Raw genomic sequence first — 12,473 nt, forward strand, 5'->3', positions numbered from 1 at the left:
GGCAACCTTCTAGGAACCAGAGGCCAGTGTGGGCAGAGCAAGAAAATGCATATGTTACTTTTGTACATCAGACAGATTTCTACACACACGTACCTATCAGCCCTTAGATCAGAGCAGGAGAACCTTTGTAGCCCCTTGGACGTTGCTGAATTCCAGCTTCCATCATTTCTGACCATTGGACATGCCAGCTGAGAATGATGGGAGCCCAGCAACATGGAGAGAGCTCCACGGCTTCCCTAGCCCTGCCTCCCTTAGATGTTCAGGACAGAAGCAGTGTGCCTGCTAAACTTCAAACTATTCTAAATTTGACCTACATTAGTGAAAAATCAATGACCCTCACATTCTATAATTCAAAGAAAGTAGTGATCGTAATCACATTAAACTAGTCTGAGACGTGAGGACACATAACAGTTTTTCACCTCATTCCTCCCCATTCCCCCCACCCACAGTAGTTGAAAGCATAGAACTTCCTGTTATTCAGGGTGGCATACTATGGGGTCATTATGGGGCACAGGTGGCATTGTGGTCTAAACCACTGAGCCGCTTGGGCTTGCCAACTGGAAGGTTGGCAGTTCGAATCCCTGTGACAGGATGAGCTCTTGTTGCTCTGTCCCAGCGCTTGCCAACCTAGCAGTTCAAAAGCACGCCAATGCATGTAGATAAATAGCTACCACTGCAGCAGGAAGGTAAATGGCATTCCATGCGCTCTGGCTTCCATCACGGTGTCCTGTTGTGCCAGAAGCGGTTTAGTCATGTTGGCCACATGACCTAGAAAGCTGTCTGTGGAAAAACACTGGCTCCCTTGGCCTGAAAGCGAGATGAACGCCGCAACCCCATAGTCACCTTTGGACTTAACCGCCCAGGGGTCCTTTACCTATTTACCTTTACTATGGGGTCATGCATTTATATTAAAGGGTCTCTAAACCAGTACAAAATTAATGCACAGAAAGACCTGCTCTCACTGTCTTTTAAAAAAAATCATCGGTTTACATAATGTTTTCCCTTCATGTGAAAGTTAACAACCCTTTGCAACTACGCATTATTTACATTCACATGGGCAGGCGAAGCAGGGTGGCTGGTTATGCCCACGATTTTGGCAGCTTTTGCACACAGCTCAACTATTGATGTTGGATGAAAAGGTAAGAGGTGGGGCATCATGTGTGAAGTGAAGCAGGGATCCGAAATCCAAATTGATCTGCTTGACGACAAGTCTCTCGTATGAAGTTCTAAGTTGTGTGCACAGACAGAAGATGGCGAGGGGCTTAATCTTTACTACTGTCAATGACTAGTGATTCATTTAGTTGTTTTAGATATTTGTCACCCACCCTTCACCAAAAAGGTCCCAGGGCGGCAGATATTAAAATTAAAACCATCATTAACCACAAGCAAAATTGAAAGAAAAATAATTCAATGTCATCATCAAATTCAGTACTGATTTCTGTACCAAAATTTACCTGACGAGAAAGTGGTTTTTGTTGTTTGGGGCAACAGAATGACAAAACAAAGGCACACACTTGCAGCACACCTAAAATAAAAGTATTTGCTTGAATCTGGAGTCCTTATACCTCACAGAAAATGAAGGTAAGCCCAATGCTATCAGGGAGGATAGCTAGTTTATGCTATTGTTTGCTTCCTGTGTTGTGCTAAAACACTCACACACAGAGGAAGGCTTTAGTAGACTAGGTGCTAAGAGGATATACTCAGAATTACAGTAAGGCAGAGCACCGTGGTAACAACTAGTCCCATCACCAAATCACAGCAGATAGATGTGCTCTTTTAAATCAACCAATTATAGCTAGAAAAGCTAAGGCTGAGGACTACTGTGGTATTGAAGCTGTTGAGGCCAGATTATAGCAACAGAAGAGCACGGAGGGGTTGTGGGTTCTATAACTTTGGTATAGCTGGGGAATAGCTGGTGTGTTCAAAGGTATGATTTGGGGACTTTAAGGTACCTTTAGCACATTTCATGTCCATAAAGTATGGAAGCCAACTCTACCAAAGAAAAGAACACCTTGGGTTTCCTATATTTTCAAGTTCATTGCAAAGCTAATTTTGCTATGCAATACTCTTATGTTAAATATTCATTCTGGAGCCAACAAGTCAAGCAGATCACACATTTCTAGAAATGAATGTAACTTCTCTGAAACAATATGGTGAGCCATAGAAGAATTTAACTTCTGAAGGATTAAATCAAAGTGTCTCTGATATTTGCACACACAGGAGAAGATAGTAAGAACAACCTCAGGCCACGTTACAGATTTAGAAGTACTGCTGGTGGTGGCTTGGAAGGAATTTTTCCGAGTGTGAATTTCTTTGCCTTAAATTGCTCCAGTTCTTCAGCAGACAGTTCCGACTCTGGGGTAAGTAACTTTGCAGAGGTGGTGCTGGGAGGGGTTGTGGAAGGGGGCAACGTTGCATTACCCCCAAAGAGACTTGCTGGCTGCCCAAACAGTGTGTTCCCTGAATTCAAAGGGGAAGCAGCAGCTGTTCCAAACACCGAAGCAGATGTGGAGTCTGAGGAGCTGGCAGGAAAAGATTTGCCGAATCCGGGATTCAAAGCAGGGGTGACGGCTGCTGTACCAAACACCGATGCAGGCGCAGTCTCCGAGGAACTTGCTGGAAAAGGTTTGCCAAACCCTGAAAAACCAGAAGCTCCAAACCCACCTGGAGTTGTTGTAGCCATTTTAAATGAAAAGGAAGATGCCGATGAAGCGGGTTGATCTCCAAAGCTGACTGCATGGGGCGCAGTGGTGGAAGATGCAGTGCCCTGGCTGCTCGTGAGGCTCCCAAATGCAGGTGTGCTTCCAGAGGAGATGCTGCCAAGTTCAGAAGTTGGTTTGAAGGAGAAGGCTTGAGCAGGTTTATTATCCACAGGAAAGGCTGCAATTGTCGCACAAAGAAAAGCAAGAGGTATGTTGGCAATAGTAAGATCAAAGAAACGATAGTAAACCCAGGACTATCGGAACTAAGAATATGCAAACCTCCACCCACCCCCAGCCAAAACAAATCCCTACCTGATGATCCAAAAGCCGATGCCTGCGGTCCTCCAAACCCCAATGCAGGTGGTGGTTGACTAGCCGTGTTCTTAAATTCAGATATCTTAAAACAATGAGAAGTAGTTCTACATGTTACAGAAGAAAAAAGGTACTATTGCATCCAATTCAATACAAAATGCAGTTAGAAATGAACAAATACTTGATATAGAATAAGCCAATTTACATTACCATCACTATGATTTCACTTTATTTGTAGTGTGGATCTACAGCAGGTATTGGGAATCTAAGGTCTTCCAGATGTTGTTGGACAACAACTCCCACCATCCCCAACACCTGGCCAAGCTAGCTGATGCTGAGAGGAGCTGACGTCCAGCAACACCTGGAAGGCCACAGGTAAATGAATAGATCTCTATTTGGATCGTCATCATCCCCCTGTTGGACTGGGGAGATAGCTCTATTTATTTATTTGCTTATTTTGAATGCCACCCTTCATCCGAAAATCACAGGGTGGTTCACAACAGAAAAATACAAAATGAGAACAAAAAATGCGTCACAAAAAACCCCCAAACCAATAATCCCCCTCCCACAAACACATTTAAAAGGCCATAGATTGTTTAATCAGCCAAAAGCCTGGTTATAGAGAAAGGTTTTTGCCTGGCACCTAAAGAAATGTAATGAAGAGGCCAGGCAAACCTCCCTGGGGAGAGCATTCCACAAGTGGGGAGCCACCACTGAAAAGGCCCGTTTTTGTGTTGCTACCTGCCAGACCTCTTGCAGCAGGAGGCACACAAAGAAAGGCCTCAGAGGATGATCACAGGGTCTAGGTCCATTCATACAGGGAGACATGGTCTTTGAGATATTGTGCTCCTGAGCCATTTAAGGCTTTATCGGTCAAAACCAGCACTTTGAACTGGGCCTGGAAACTGATTGGCAGCCAGCACAGCCAGGCAAGGATCCATGTAATATGCTTAAACCATCTTGCGCCAGTGAGCAACCTGGCCTCTGAATCCTGCAACTGCTGAAGTTTCTGAATTGCCTTCAGAGGCAGCCCTATTTATATATAGCACACTGCAGTAATCTAATTTGGAGGTTACCAGAGCATAGACAACAGAGGTTAGGCTACTCATGTCCAGATAGGGGCGCAGCTGGGCTATCAGCCGAAGCTGATGGAAGGCACTCTGTGCTGCTGAGGCCACCCGAGCCTCAAGCAACAGCAGAAGATCCAGAGGTTCCCACAAATTACATGCCTACTCCTTGCCCTTGATTCCCTTCGAAGCAGCTCCCCACAAAGGGGCACCCCCACCCCGGTCAGCCCAGGTCTCAAATTATCCCCAACTCCTGTGCTAAATTGAGCCCAGATGGGTTCTCAATTGGTCAGCCAGCAATTGGTCAGGGTGGAATAGGCTTCCCTCTGCCAGTCCAAGGTGCAAAAAGGCAAGCTTCCTCAAGAGGAGGAGGAATTCCAGCTGCTGTGTTAGAGGTTACCTCCTTCACCGATGGTCTCCGGCTGCTGCTACTTCTGAGAGCAAAGCATCAGTTCTCAAACTCAAAAAACCCCAACACTCTAAAGAACACCTGCCCTCTTAGTAACCTATTTTTCTGCCTTCTTGAACCCCCTTGGCCATCACCACCTTTCAAGGAAGCAGAGCCAGAAGCTGAACAACGCTAATGAATAATACCCATTACTCTGGATGTTTATTGTAGAGACAGTATCTTCTATCAACAACTCTGATTTTATTACTGTGAACTGCTTTGAGAAACATGACTGAAAGATTTCCAAACCTTGTAAAATAAATTTAAAACTTTAAATGAAGACCTTTTCATTTTCTCTATTACACTCACCAGTGCCGCTTTAGTAGATGCATTTATATTCTTCAGCTCAAGCAACCGACTTCTCCACTGGCTTGCTAACTGCTGGACTGAATTGATCTGAAAAAAAGAGAGATTAGACTGTGTTAGGACCCTACTAATCAAAGCAAGAAGGAATAGAATTTTTGAGCAGCTGTGATTAAAATGTGTTGACACATTCAGAACCAGAAGAATGTCATTACTACCACACAGTTCAAATGTACGGTACCTTATATTTTTTTGGGGAGTGGGGTGGACTTGAGTCCAAATCACAGCCATTTGCACTAAACAATATTACACCACTAGTAATCACATGCAGCTCTCAAGGTAAAACAGTTCAACGCATCATAAGAGATTTACAACCTCTCTTAGATAATGACAGCTCTCTTTCCCAAGCTCTGGGAGGACAACCTTTCATCGTCTACAGAAAGCCACCCAATCTTAAACAACTCCACACACACAATAATACAACAACCAGACTTAACATGAAGACTGAGTGGCACAAGAGCCTGCAGTAAATCTAGATGCCAAATTTGCAGCCACATACACCCGGACAACATCATTACTGGCCCCAATAACATCAAACATACCATCCCAGGCCTATTTAATTGTTCATCTTCCAACATTATAAAAAGGTAAAGGTAAAGGACCCCTGACAGTTAAGTCCAGTCGCAGACGACTCTGGGGTTGTGGCGCTCATCTCACTTTACAGGCTGAGGGAGCCTGCGTTTGTCTACTCCACAGACAGTTTTTCCGGGTCAAGTGGCCAGCATGACTAAGCTGCTTCTGGTGCAATGGAACACCCAAACCAGAGCAGTGCACAGAAACACCATTTACCTTCCTGCCGGAGTGGTACCTATTTATCTACTTGCACTTTTTGGGGGGCGTGCTTTTGAACTGCTAGGTTGGCAAGAGCTGAGACCGAGCAACGGGAGCTCACCCCGTTGCAGGGATTTGAAACATTATATATGCTATCAAATGCCAACAGTGCCCTTCAGCTCTCTATATTGGACAAACAGAACAAAACTTACGCCAAAGGATAAATGGACATAAATCTGACATCAGGAATTATAAAACAGAGAAACCAATAGGAGAACACTTCAACCTCCCAGGACATTCTATACAAGACCTTAAAGTAGCTGTCTTAGTGCAAAAGAATTTTAAAAATACACTTGAAAGAGAAGTTGCTGAGTTACAACTCATTACCAAACTAAAAACTATGGAGAGACCTGGTCTGAATAGAGATATTGGATTCATGTCCCATTATACATGCTAAAGCTAATTATGGCCATCCCATTATACATGCTAAAGCTAATTATGGACCCAGGTGGCGCTGTGGTTAAACCACTGAGCCTAGGGCTTGCTGATCAGAAGGTCGGCGGTTCGAATCCCTGTGACGGGGTGAGCTCCCGTTGCTTGGTCCCAGCTCCTGCCAACCTAGCAGTTCGAAAGCACGTCAAAATGCAAGTAGATAAATAGGAACCGCTACAGCGGGATGGTAAACGGCGTTTCCATGTGCTGCTCTGGTTTGCCAGAAGCGGCTTTGTCATGCTGGCCACATGACCTGGAAGCTATACGCCGGCTCCCTCGGCCAATAATGCGAGATGAGTGCGCAACCCCAGAGTCGGTCACGACTGGACCTAATGGTCAGGGGTCCCTTTACCTTTTATCCCTTTAAAAATCCCTTGCCCTTCCCCTGTGGAACCAACTGCCATCATTAACAGTCATCAACAGTTACAAGGCTGTAGAGACCTCTGCTTCAGAGTATCTTCAGAGTACAGTATCGTGTATACACACGAAAGCTCATACCTAGAAAGCTGATACTTAGTTGGTCTTTATAGTGCCACTGGAATTATTTAAATAATAAGATTATTTTTTTTTGAAAGATTCTTTTAAAGACTGCCTTAAGACAAAAAGACTTGATTCTCTTAAGGGAGTTCTTTTTGGATCATCCTATATAATAATGTCCATGTTGTCCCTGCGTCCAGATGTCCCGTGTGTCCCTGAGGTACTGCGCATGTGCCCCAGGGATACAGGGATTGGACAGCAGAGACTGCCCGCGCGCACTCTCCCCCCCCCTCTGCCTCCTCCAACCGCCGCTCCCGCCGGACACCGCCTCACTGCAGGGCACGTCAGGGAAGCGAGGGTGGAGGCCGGCGAAGGCCTCCTCACAACCCTCCCTGGCCCGTGAGAGGAGCGGCGGTTGGAGGAGGCAGGGGGGGGGGAGAGTGCACGCGTCCTTCCTGTCGGCGGCTGGGGGAGAGGAAGGAAGGAGAAAGCGCTCCTCCGTTCCTGTCCCCCTGCCACCGACAGCAAGGACGGGTCCCAGGGTTCGGAGAAGCGCTGCACAAGCGCTTCTCCGAACCCTGGGATGTCTGCTTCCTGTCGGCGGCTGCGGGAGAGGAACGGAGGAGGAGAAAGCAGCGCTTTCTCCTCCTCCGTTCCTGTCCCCCTGCCGCCGACAGCAAGGACAGGTCCCAGGGTTCAGAGAAGCGCTGTGCAAGCGCTTCTCCGAACTCTGGGAGGTCTCCTTGCTGTCGGCGGCTGCGGGAGAGGAACGGAGGAGGAGAAAGCAGCGCTTTCTCCTCCTCCGTTCCTGTCCCCTTGCCGCCGACAGCAAGGAGAGGTCCCGGGTTCGGAGAAGCGCTGCGCAAGCGCTTCTCCGAACCCTGGGATGTCTGCTTCCTGTCGGCGGCTGCGGGAGAGGAACGGAGGAGGAGAAAGCAGCGCTTTCTCCTCCTCCGTTCCTGTCCCCCTGCCGCCGACAGCAAGGACAGGTCCCAGGGTTCGGAGAAGCGCTGCGCAAGCGCTTCTCCGAACCCCAGGATTCTAGCGCCCGTTATTAAACGGGCTGAAAACCACTAGTCTTTTAATAATCTTTTTAAATCTTTCATCTTGTTATTTATTATCAATATGTAGAGACTCACATAATTTTGTGCATTGTTGTTTGCTCTGCAATTATAATATTCAAGACGCAACTCTTCTGGCAAGATGTCTGGAAACCCTGCAGGAAGAGGAACAGTCAAAACCTGGAAAGACAGATAATATTGCTCTTATCCCCAGCTATGAAATCATAGTAAATGCATCCCCCAACAACTCTCATGTTTGTTGACAAGAGACACTGGCCAAGTATAAAAGCAAATGACAATGGCACCAGAGAATCAATTGGCGTATATACTCCTGTATAAGCCGAGTTTTTCAGCACATTTTTAATGCTGAAAAAGCCCCCCATGGCTTATACTCGAGTGAGGCACGGGCGAACGAAGCATGAACAGTAGCTGGGGCAGGGGAAACCGACCATACGGTGCATGCACAGCACCGCTACGTACGACGCATGCGTGTACCGCCCGTATGGCGGCACTATCGCCTGCTTGCGGCTGCAGCCGCCACCGCCTGTACGGGCGGTTTGCTGATGGCGCCTCAAACATTTGCGCGGCTCTGCTCACTCCCTCTGCCTCACGCGCCCAGCCCTTTGCCCCGCTCCATCAGAAGAGTCAGGTATTCGGTGTGCAAGAGAGGGAGAGCCGGGCAAGTCGCTATCTCTTTCCCTGTCTCCGCCCACACGCACCTCCTGCACGCCGGCAGCCTCTTGTGTTGTCCGTGCCGTACTGGGCAAGAACCTGCCCACTTCTGTGTTTATTTACAGTACTTAGTCTGCTATATTTTATTTTTTATTTTCTTATTAACCCCTATCTGGACCCAGTGTTTCCCACTCTAGGCTTATACTCGAGTCAATAAATTTCCCCAGTTTTTTGTGGTAAAATTAGGTGCCTTGGCTTATATTCGGGTTGGCTTATACTCGAGTATATATGTAATAGCTTTCACCATGCATTGGGGTCTTATTTCAAAAGCATGATACTTCAAAGACTCCAGAAGTTACTTCAAAACATGGTATATAACATATTCTGTGAAGTGTGCTATCTTGTACTTTCTTAATTTAGAACTTATGCCAGCTTGCAAATTAATCATTTGTCCACTCAAGACTTCGTGTGAAGAAATGCAGTTTGAACTCTACATTTATTCAGGTACCAAGCAATGCATGGTAGGGATAACTTCTAAGTGTTTAGCCTAGGCATAGGCAAAATTGGCCCTCCAGATGTTTTGGGACTACAACTCCCATCATCCCTGACCACTGGCCCTGTTAGCTAGGGATGATGTGAGCTGTAGTTCCAAAACATCTGGAGGGCCGAGTTTGCCTATGCCTGGTTTAGCCCCTTCTGAGCCTCTCAATTTTCCCTTTCAGGTGCCTTCTATTTCTGTTCTTCCCAAAGCTGGGCTCACTTTTCGAGCCTGGAAGGGTGCTGGGAAAGGGGGAAAGGAAACACTGTCCATTAGTAGTAATATTTGCAATGAAAAATCGGAGACAGCAAAAGATCAAACAGCCCACTGGTAGATTTTTAATCTTTCTCTATTGCCAACGACACATAATGTACATACCCCAACTACACGCTACTAAAATCATAAAGGAAAAATTGGTTTCAGAACTCTTCTTTCTCTCATGGAGCCTATAGTTGGCCATCATGGTTGCCATGACAGTCAGCAACAGATAAAGCTGGGTTAAATAATACAAGGAGGCCAAGTTAGCAAATCACATTACTGTATTGTAAATTGCCCACCTGATAAAGTAGTTAGATTCTGGTCTTGCAAAAACTCCCATTTTGTGTTAGTTAAATAAATACTAGAATGAACAGAAATTTTAGAAGCATACAGTGGTATCTCGACTTACGAATAACTCGACTTACGAATGTTTCGAGTTACAAATGGAGTTCCGTCTGCCATTTTGGATGCGGTTTAGATAGGATTTTTTTGACGTACAATTTTTTAATATTTCCCCCCCCATTGGCTTCGACTTACAAATTTTTCGACTTACGAAGGTCTGTTCGGAACGGATTAAATTCGTAAGTCGAGGTACCACTGTAGTCCATACCAAAGCCTCATTATTATTATTTTTAAAAAGATAAAAGACAGACACTTTTTGTTCACTTATATAAGCACACTTCTCATTCTTTGGGATCCAATAATAGTATTCAAGTGAGAAATAAACCTAAGCATGTGTGGAAAATTAAGAGGATTAGGAAAGATTCTACCTGATATATTAGGCTTTTCTTTCATAGGTGAATAGGTGGAAAACATCCATTGTCCTGAAGATTCCCAACTCTCCATGTCTTTCATTATAAGTTCACTGAATAAATGACATTCAAAAGTCATAAACCAAATGAACTGGAAGATAGGCAGTGAAGACCTACTTAAAGCTAGATTCAATGTGTTTTTTAAAAAATACAGAGCCAAGTCAAAGGTTTACTGTGATAAGACAAAACAATGTGTTTTATAAGTGGCTTGCTACAATACTCTTTTTCAGTTTCTAAAATTCAAAGAAAACAAGTGGAAAGAGTGGGTGCAAGATCAAATATAAACAGGAAGTACTTGAATAAGCAGGGGAAATCACAATTGAATGGAAAAAAAATCAATTCTTAAGTGATTCAGTGTGAGAAATCCACATCTGCATCATTTGGGGGCACAGATGCCAATCCAGTCTGATGCAGATGGCAATGCACATCCCCATCTAGAGCCTCTAGTTTTACACAACTAAGAAGCAAGAGCTGCATCAGAGCCAATATTAAACCAATCTGAAACATATTTGTACCAAGTCACATTTTTTAATAGCTGTCAGGACAAAAATTAGCTACACCAAAGAAACATCAACACGATTGAAATTATCTGAAAAGAAACATTTTTTCTCTGTTAATAGGATAGAATCTTAGGCTAGTCTTTCCCCTTTCTCATTCCCAAATGCAGTTTATGAAGATAGGACCAAGTGTCAGACCCACATGCTCCTCCCTCATCCCTCTCCTTGAGAGCCAGCTTTGGCAGTTTGATCTTGTTTAAAGGAAACCAGTTCCCATTACATCTGAAACAGGAAACTCTGGATGAATGTCAACTAAAGTGTCATTAAGCCACGGTCTACCACTTCAGACACAGCAGGATTTGCTTTAAACAGGATCAAAGTGCCGGAGCCAACAGCATAAGAAATAAGTATGACCAGCACTCATTCTGGCTAATTATGCCCAAACTGGCTCTTAATATAATGAACTTTTATGAGCAAAGGCCACTGTCACAGGCAGGCACTCTGTACAGAGTTAATTCTTCTTAACTCCTATTTACCTCGATAGGATATTAACAGTTGTGTACAGGACTGCAGCCATAGGGTTCAGGTTTGTTTTTTAATTAGCCATTCAATAAAATTTATTTAAAGTCTATTAAAACTTGAGAGATAGGAAATTGCTACTTACAGAAGTTTATCTTCCTCATCTACAATGCCACTATTACCAACATTTTCATTGGAGTTTAATGCAGCATATCGATTCTGTGAAAAGCCAGAATCTCTGTTGTGCCAGCTGGATGATTTGGAAAAACTGGATGTCTGTACAGGATTACTGTATCTCTGATTATGTCCACTCCATGCTCCTCTTCGACTGGAGCCTTCAGTTGGGAAAGAAAGAGATGTGTTAAGTAAGAGTTATGAGAGAACCAGCTTCACTACACCTGCTGCCTGTTGAATTTTCACCTGCGGCGGTGCGGTGGCTCCGGGAGACGGAGCCGAATCAAGGGGAAGACAGGCAGGGGCAGCCGCCGCACCGCCGCATTTCGGCTCCGCCCCCCCCCGGGCAAAGGAAGATTAGCTGTCAGCTTCCCGCGCTGACAGCTGATCTTCCTTTGCCGCCTTCTATGGCCGCGCTTCGTAAGACGAAGCGGCGGTCATAGAAAATTTTGTCGTCTTACGAATGCCTCGTGCAACGCAAAACTCTTTCATCTAGCGAGTTTCTCGTTGTGCGAGGTATTCGTAAAGCGAGGCACCACTGTATTTTAGGTCTTCTCTCTTTCTCTCAACCCCTCTGCCAGGTTAAGGATCTTCTCCACATGCATGTGTTGGAAAGGTCCTATAGCTAAGCTCTAGGTAGCCACACACATTTACAAATTTGTGTGTGTGCACACGTGGCAAATTCCAGAGGGCCCATCCTGTTAGGATACAATCAGTGCAAGATTTACGTATAAGCTAAACAAGCTATAGCTTACAGCCCCACTCTCCTAGGGGCCCCTATAAAATTTAAAGGGAAAAATAACTGGATTTACATTTCCAAAATATAAGATAAAATAAAATAAAATGTACATACAGCAACAGTGTTTTGTGTTGTGTAGGCTCCTATGATGTAAGTCAGCGTTTCTCAACTGCTGTTCCGCGGCACAGTATTGTGCCGCGGGACGCTGGTTGGTGTGCCGGGAGACGCTGGCGACGAGAAGGGCGATTTGCTGCCCTGTCACGTGACTGGCGGCCGCCATTAGGGGCGCTGACCCGCCGAAAAGGAAGCCAGCCGGGTCACGACGGGGGCGGGGCGAGCGCAGCTCTCAACAGCCACCACCGCGGCTGTTTGTCTCGCTCTCGCTCCTTTTGCTGGCGGCGCCCGGGAGTTTTTCGGTCGGCGCGGGAGTGAGCGGCCTCTTCGGCAAGGAGTCCTGCAGAAGGTGAGGTGCTCTTCTTGCTAGCCCAGGGGTCGGCAACCCGCGGCTCCGGAGCCGCATGTGGGAGCCTCAAAAGGGAGCCTCACCAAGAAGCCCCAGCCCACACAGACA

At 45.8% G+C, this 12,473-nt stretch overlaps 1 protein-coding gene across 1 annotated transcript in view; it reads right to left on the bottom strand.

Moving 5' to 3' along the window:
- The window catches only part of NUP42 (nucleoporin 42), a 13,889-nt gene continuing 1,416 nt past the window's right edge, over window positions 1-12,473 (bottom strand). Inside the window, exons 2-7 of the mRNA XM_035129130.2 lie at window positions 11,135-11,324; window positions 9,932-10,026; window positions 7,772-7,848; window positions 4,839-4,925; window positions 3,015-3,099; window positions 1-2,880 (exon numbers count right to left, since the gene is read on the bottom strand). Coding sequence (XP_034985021.2) covers window positions 2,252-2,880; window positions 3,015-3,099; window positions 4,839-4,925; window positions 7,772-7,848; window positions 9,932-10,026; window positions 11,135-11,324 — 1,163 coding nt within the window. The 3' untranslated portion in view covers window positions 1-2,251. The remainder of the gene's footprint in view (window positions 2,881-3,014; window positions 3,100-4,838; window positions 4,926-7,771; window positions 7,849-9,931; window positions 10,027-11,134; window positions 11,325-12,473) is intronic.

This window comes from Zootoca vivipara, chromosome 12 (assembly GCF_963506605.1).
Source record: "Zootoca vivipara chromosome 12, rZooViv1.1, whole genome shotgun sequence".
NCBI lineage: Eukaryota > Metazoa > Chordata > Lepidosauria > Squamata > Lacertidae > Zootoca > Zootoca vivipara.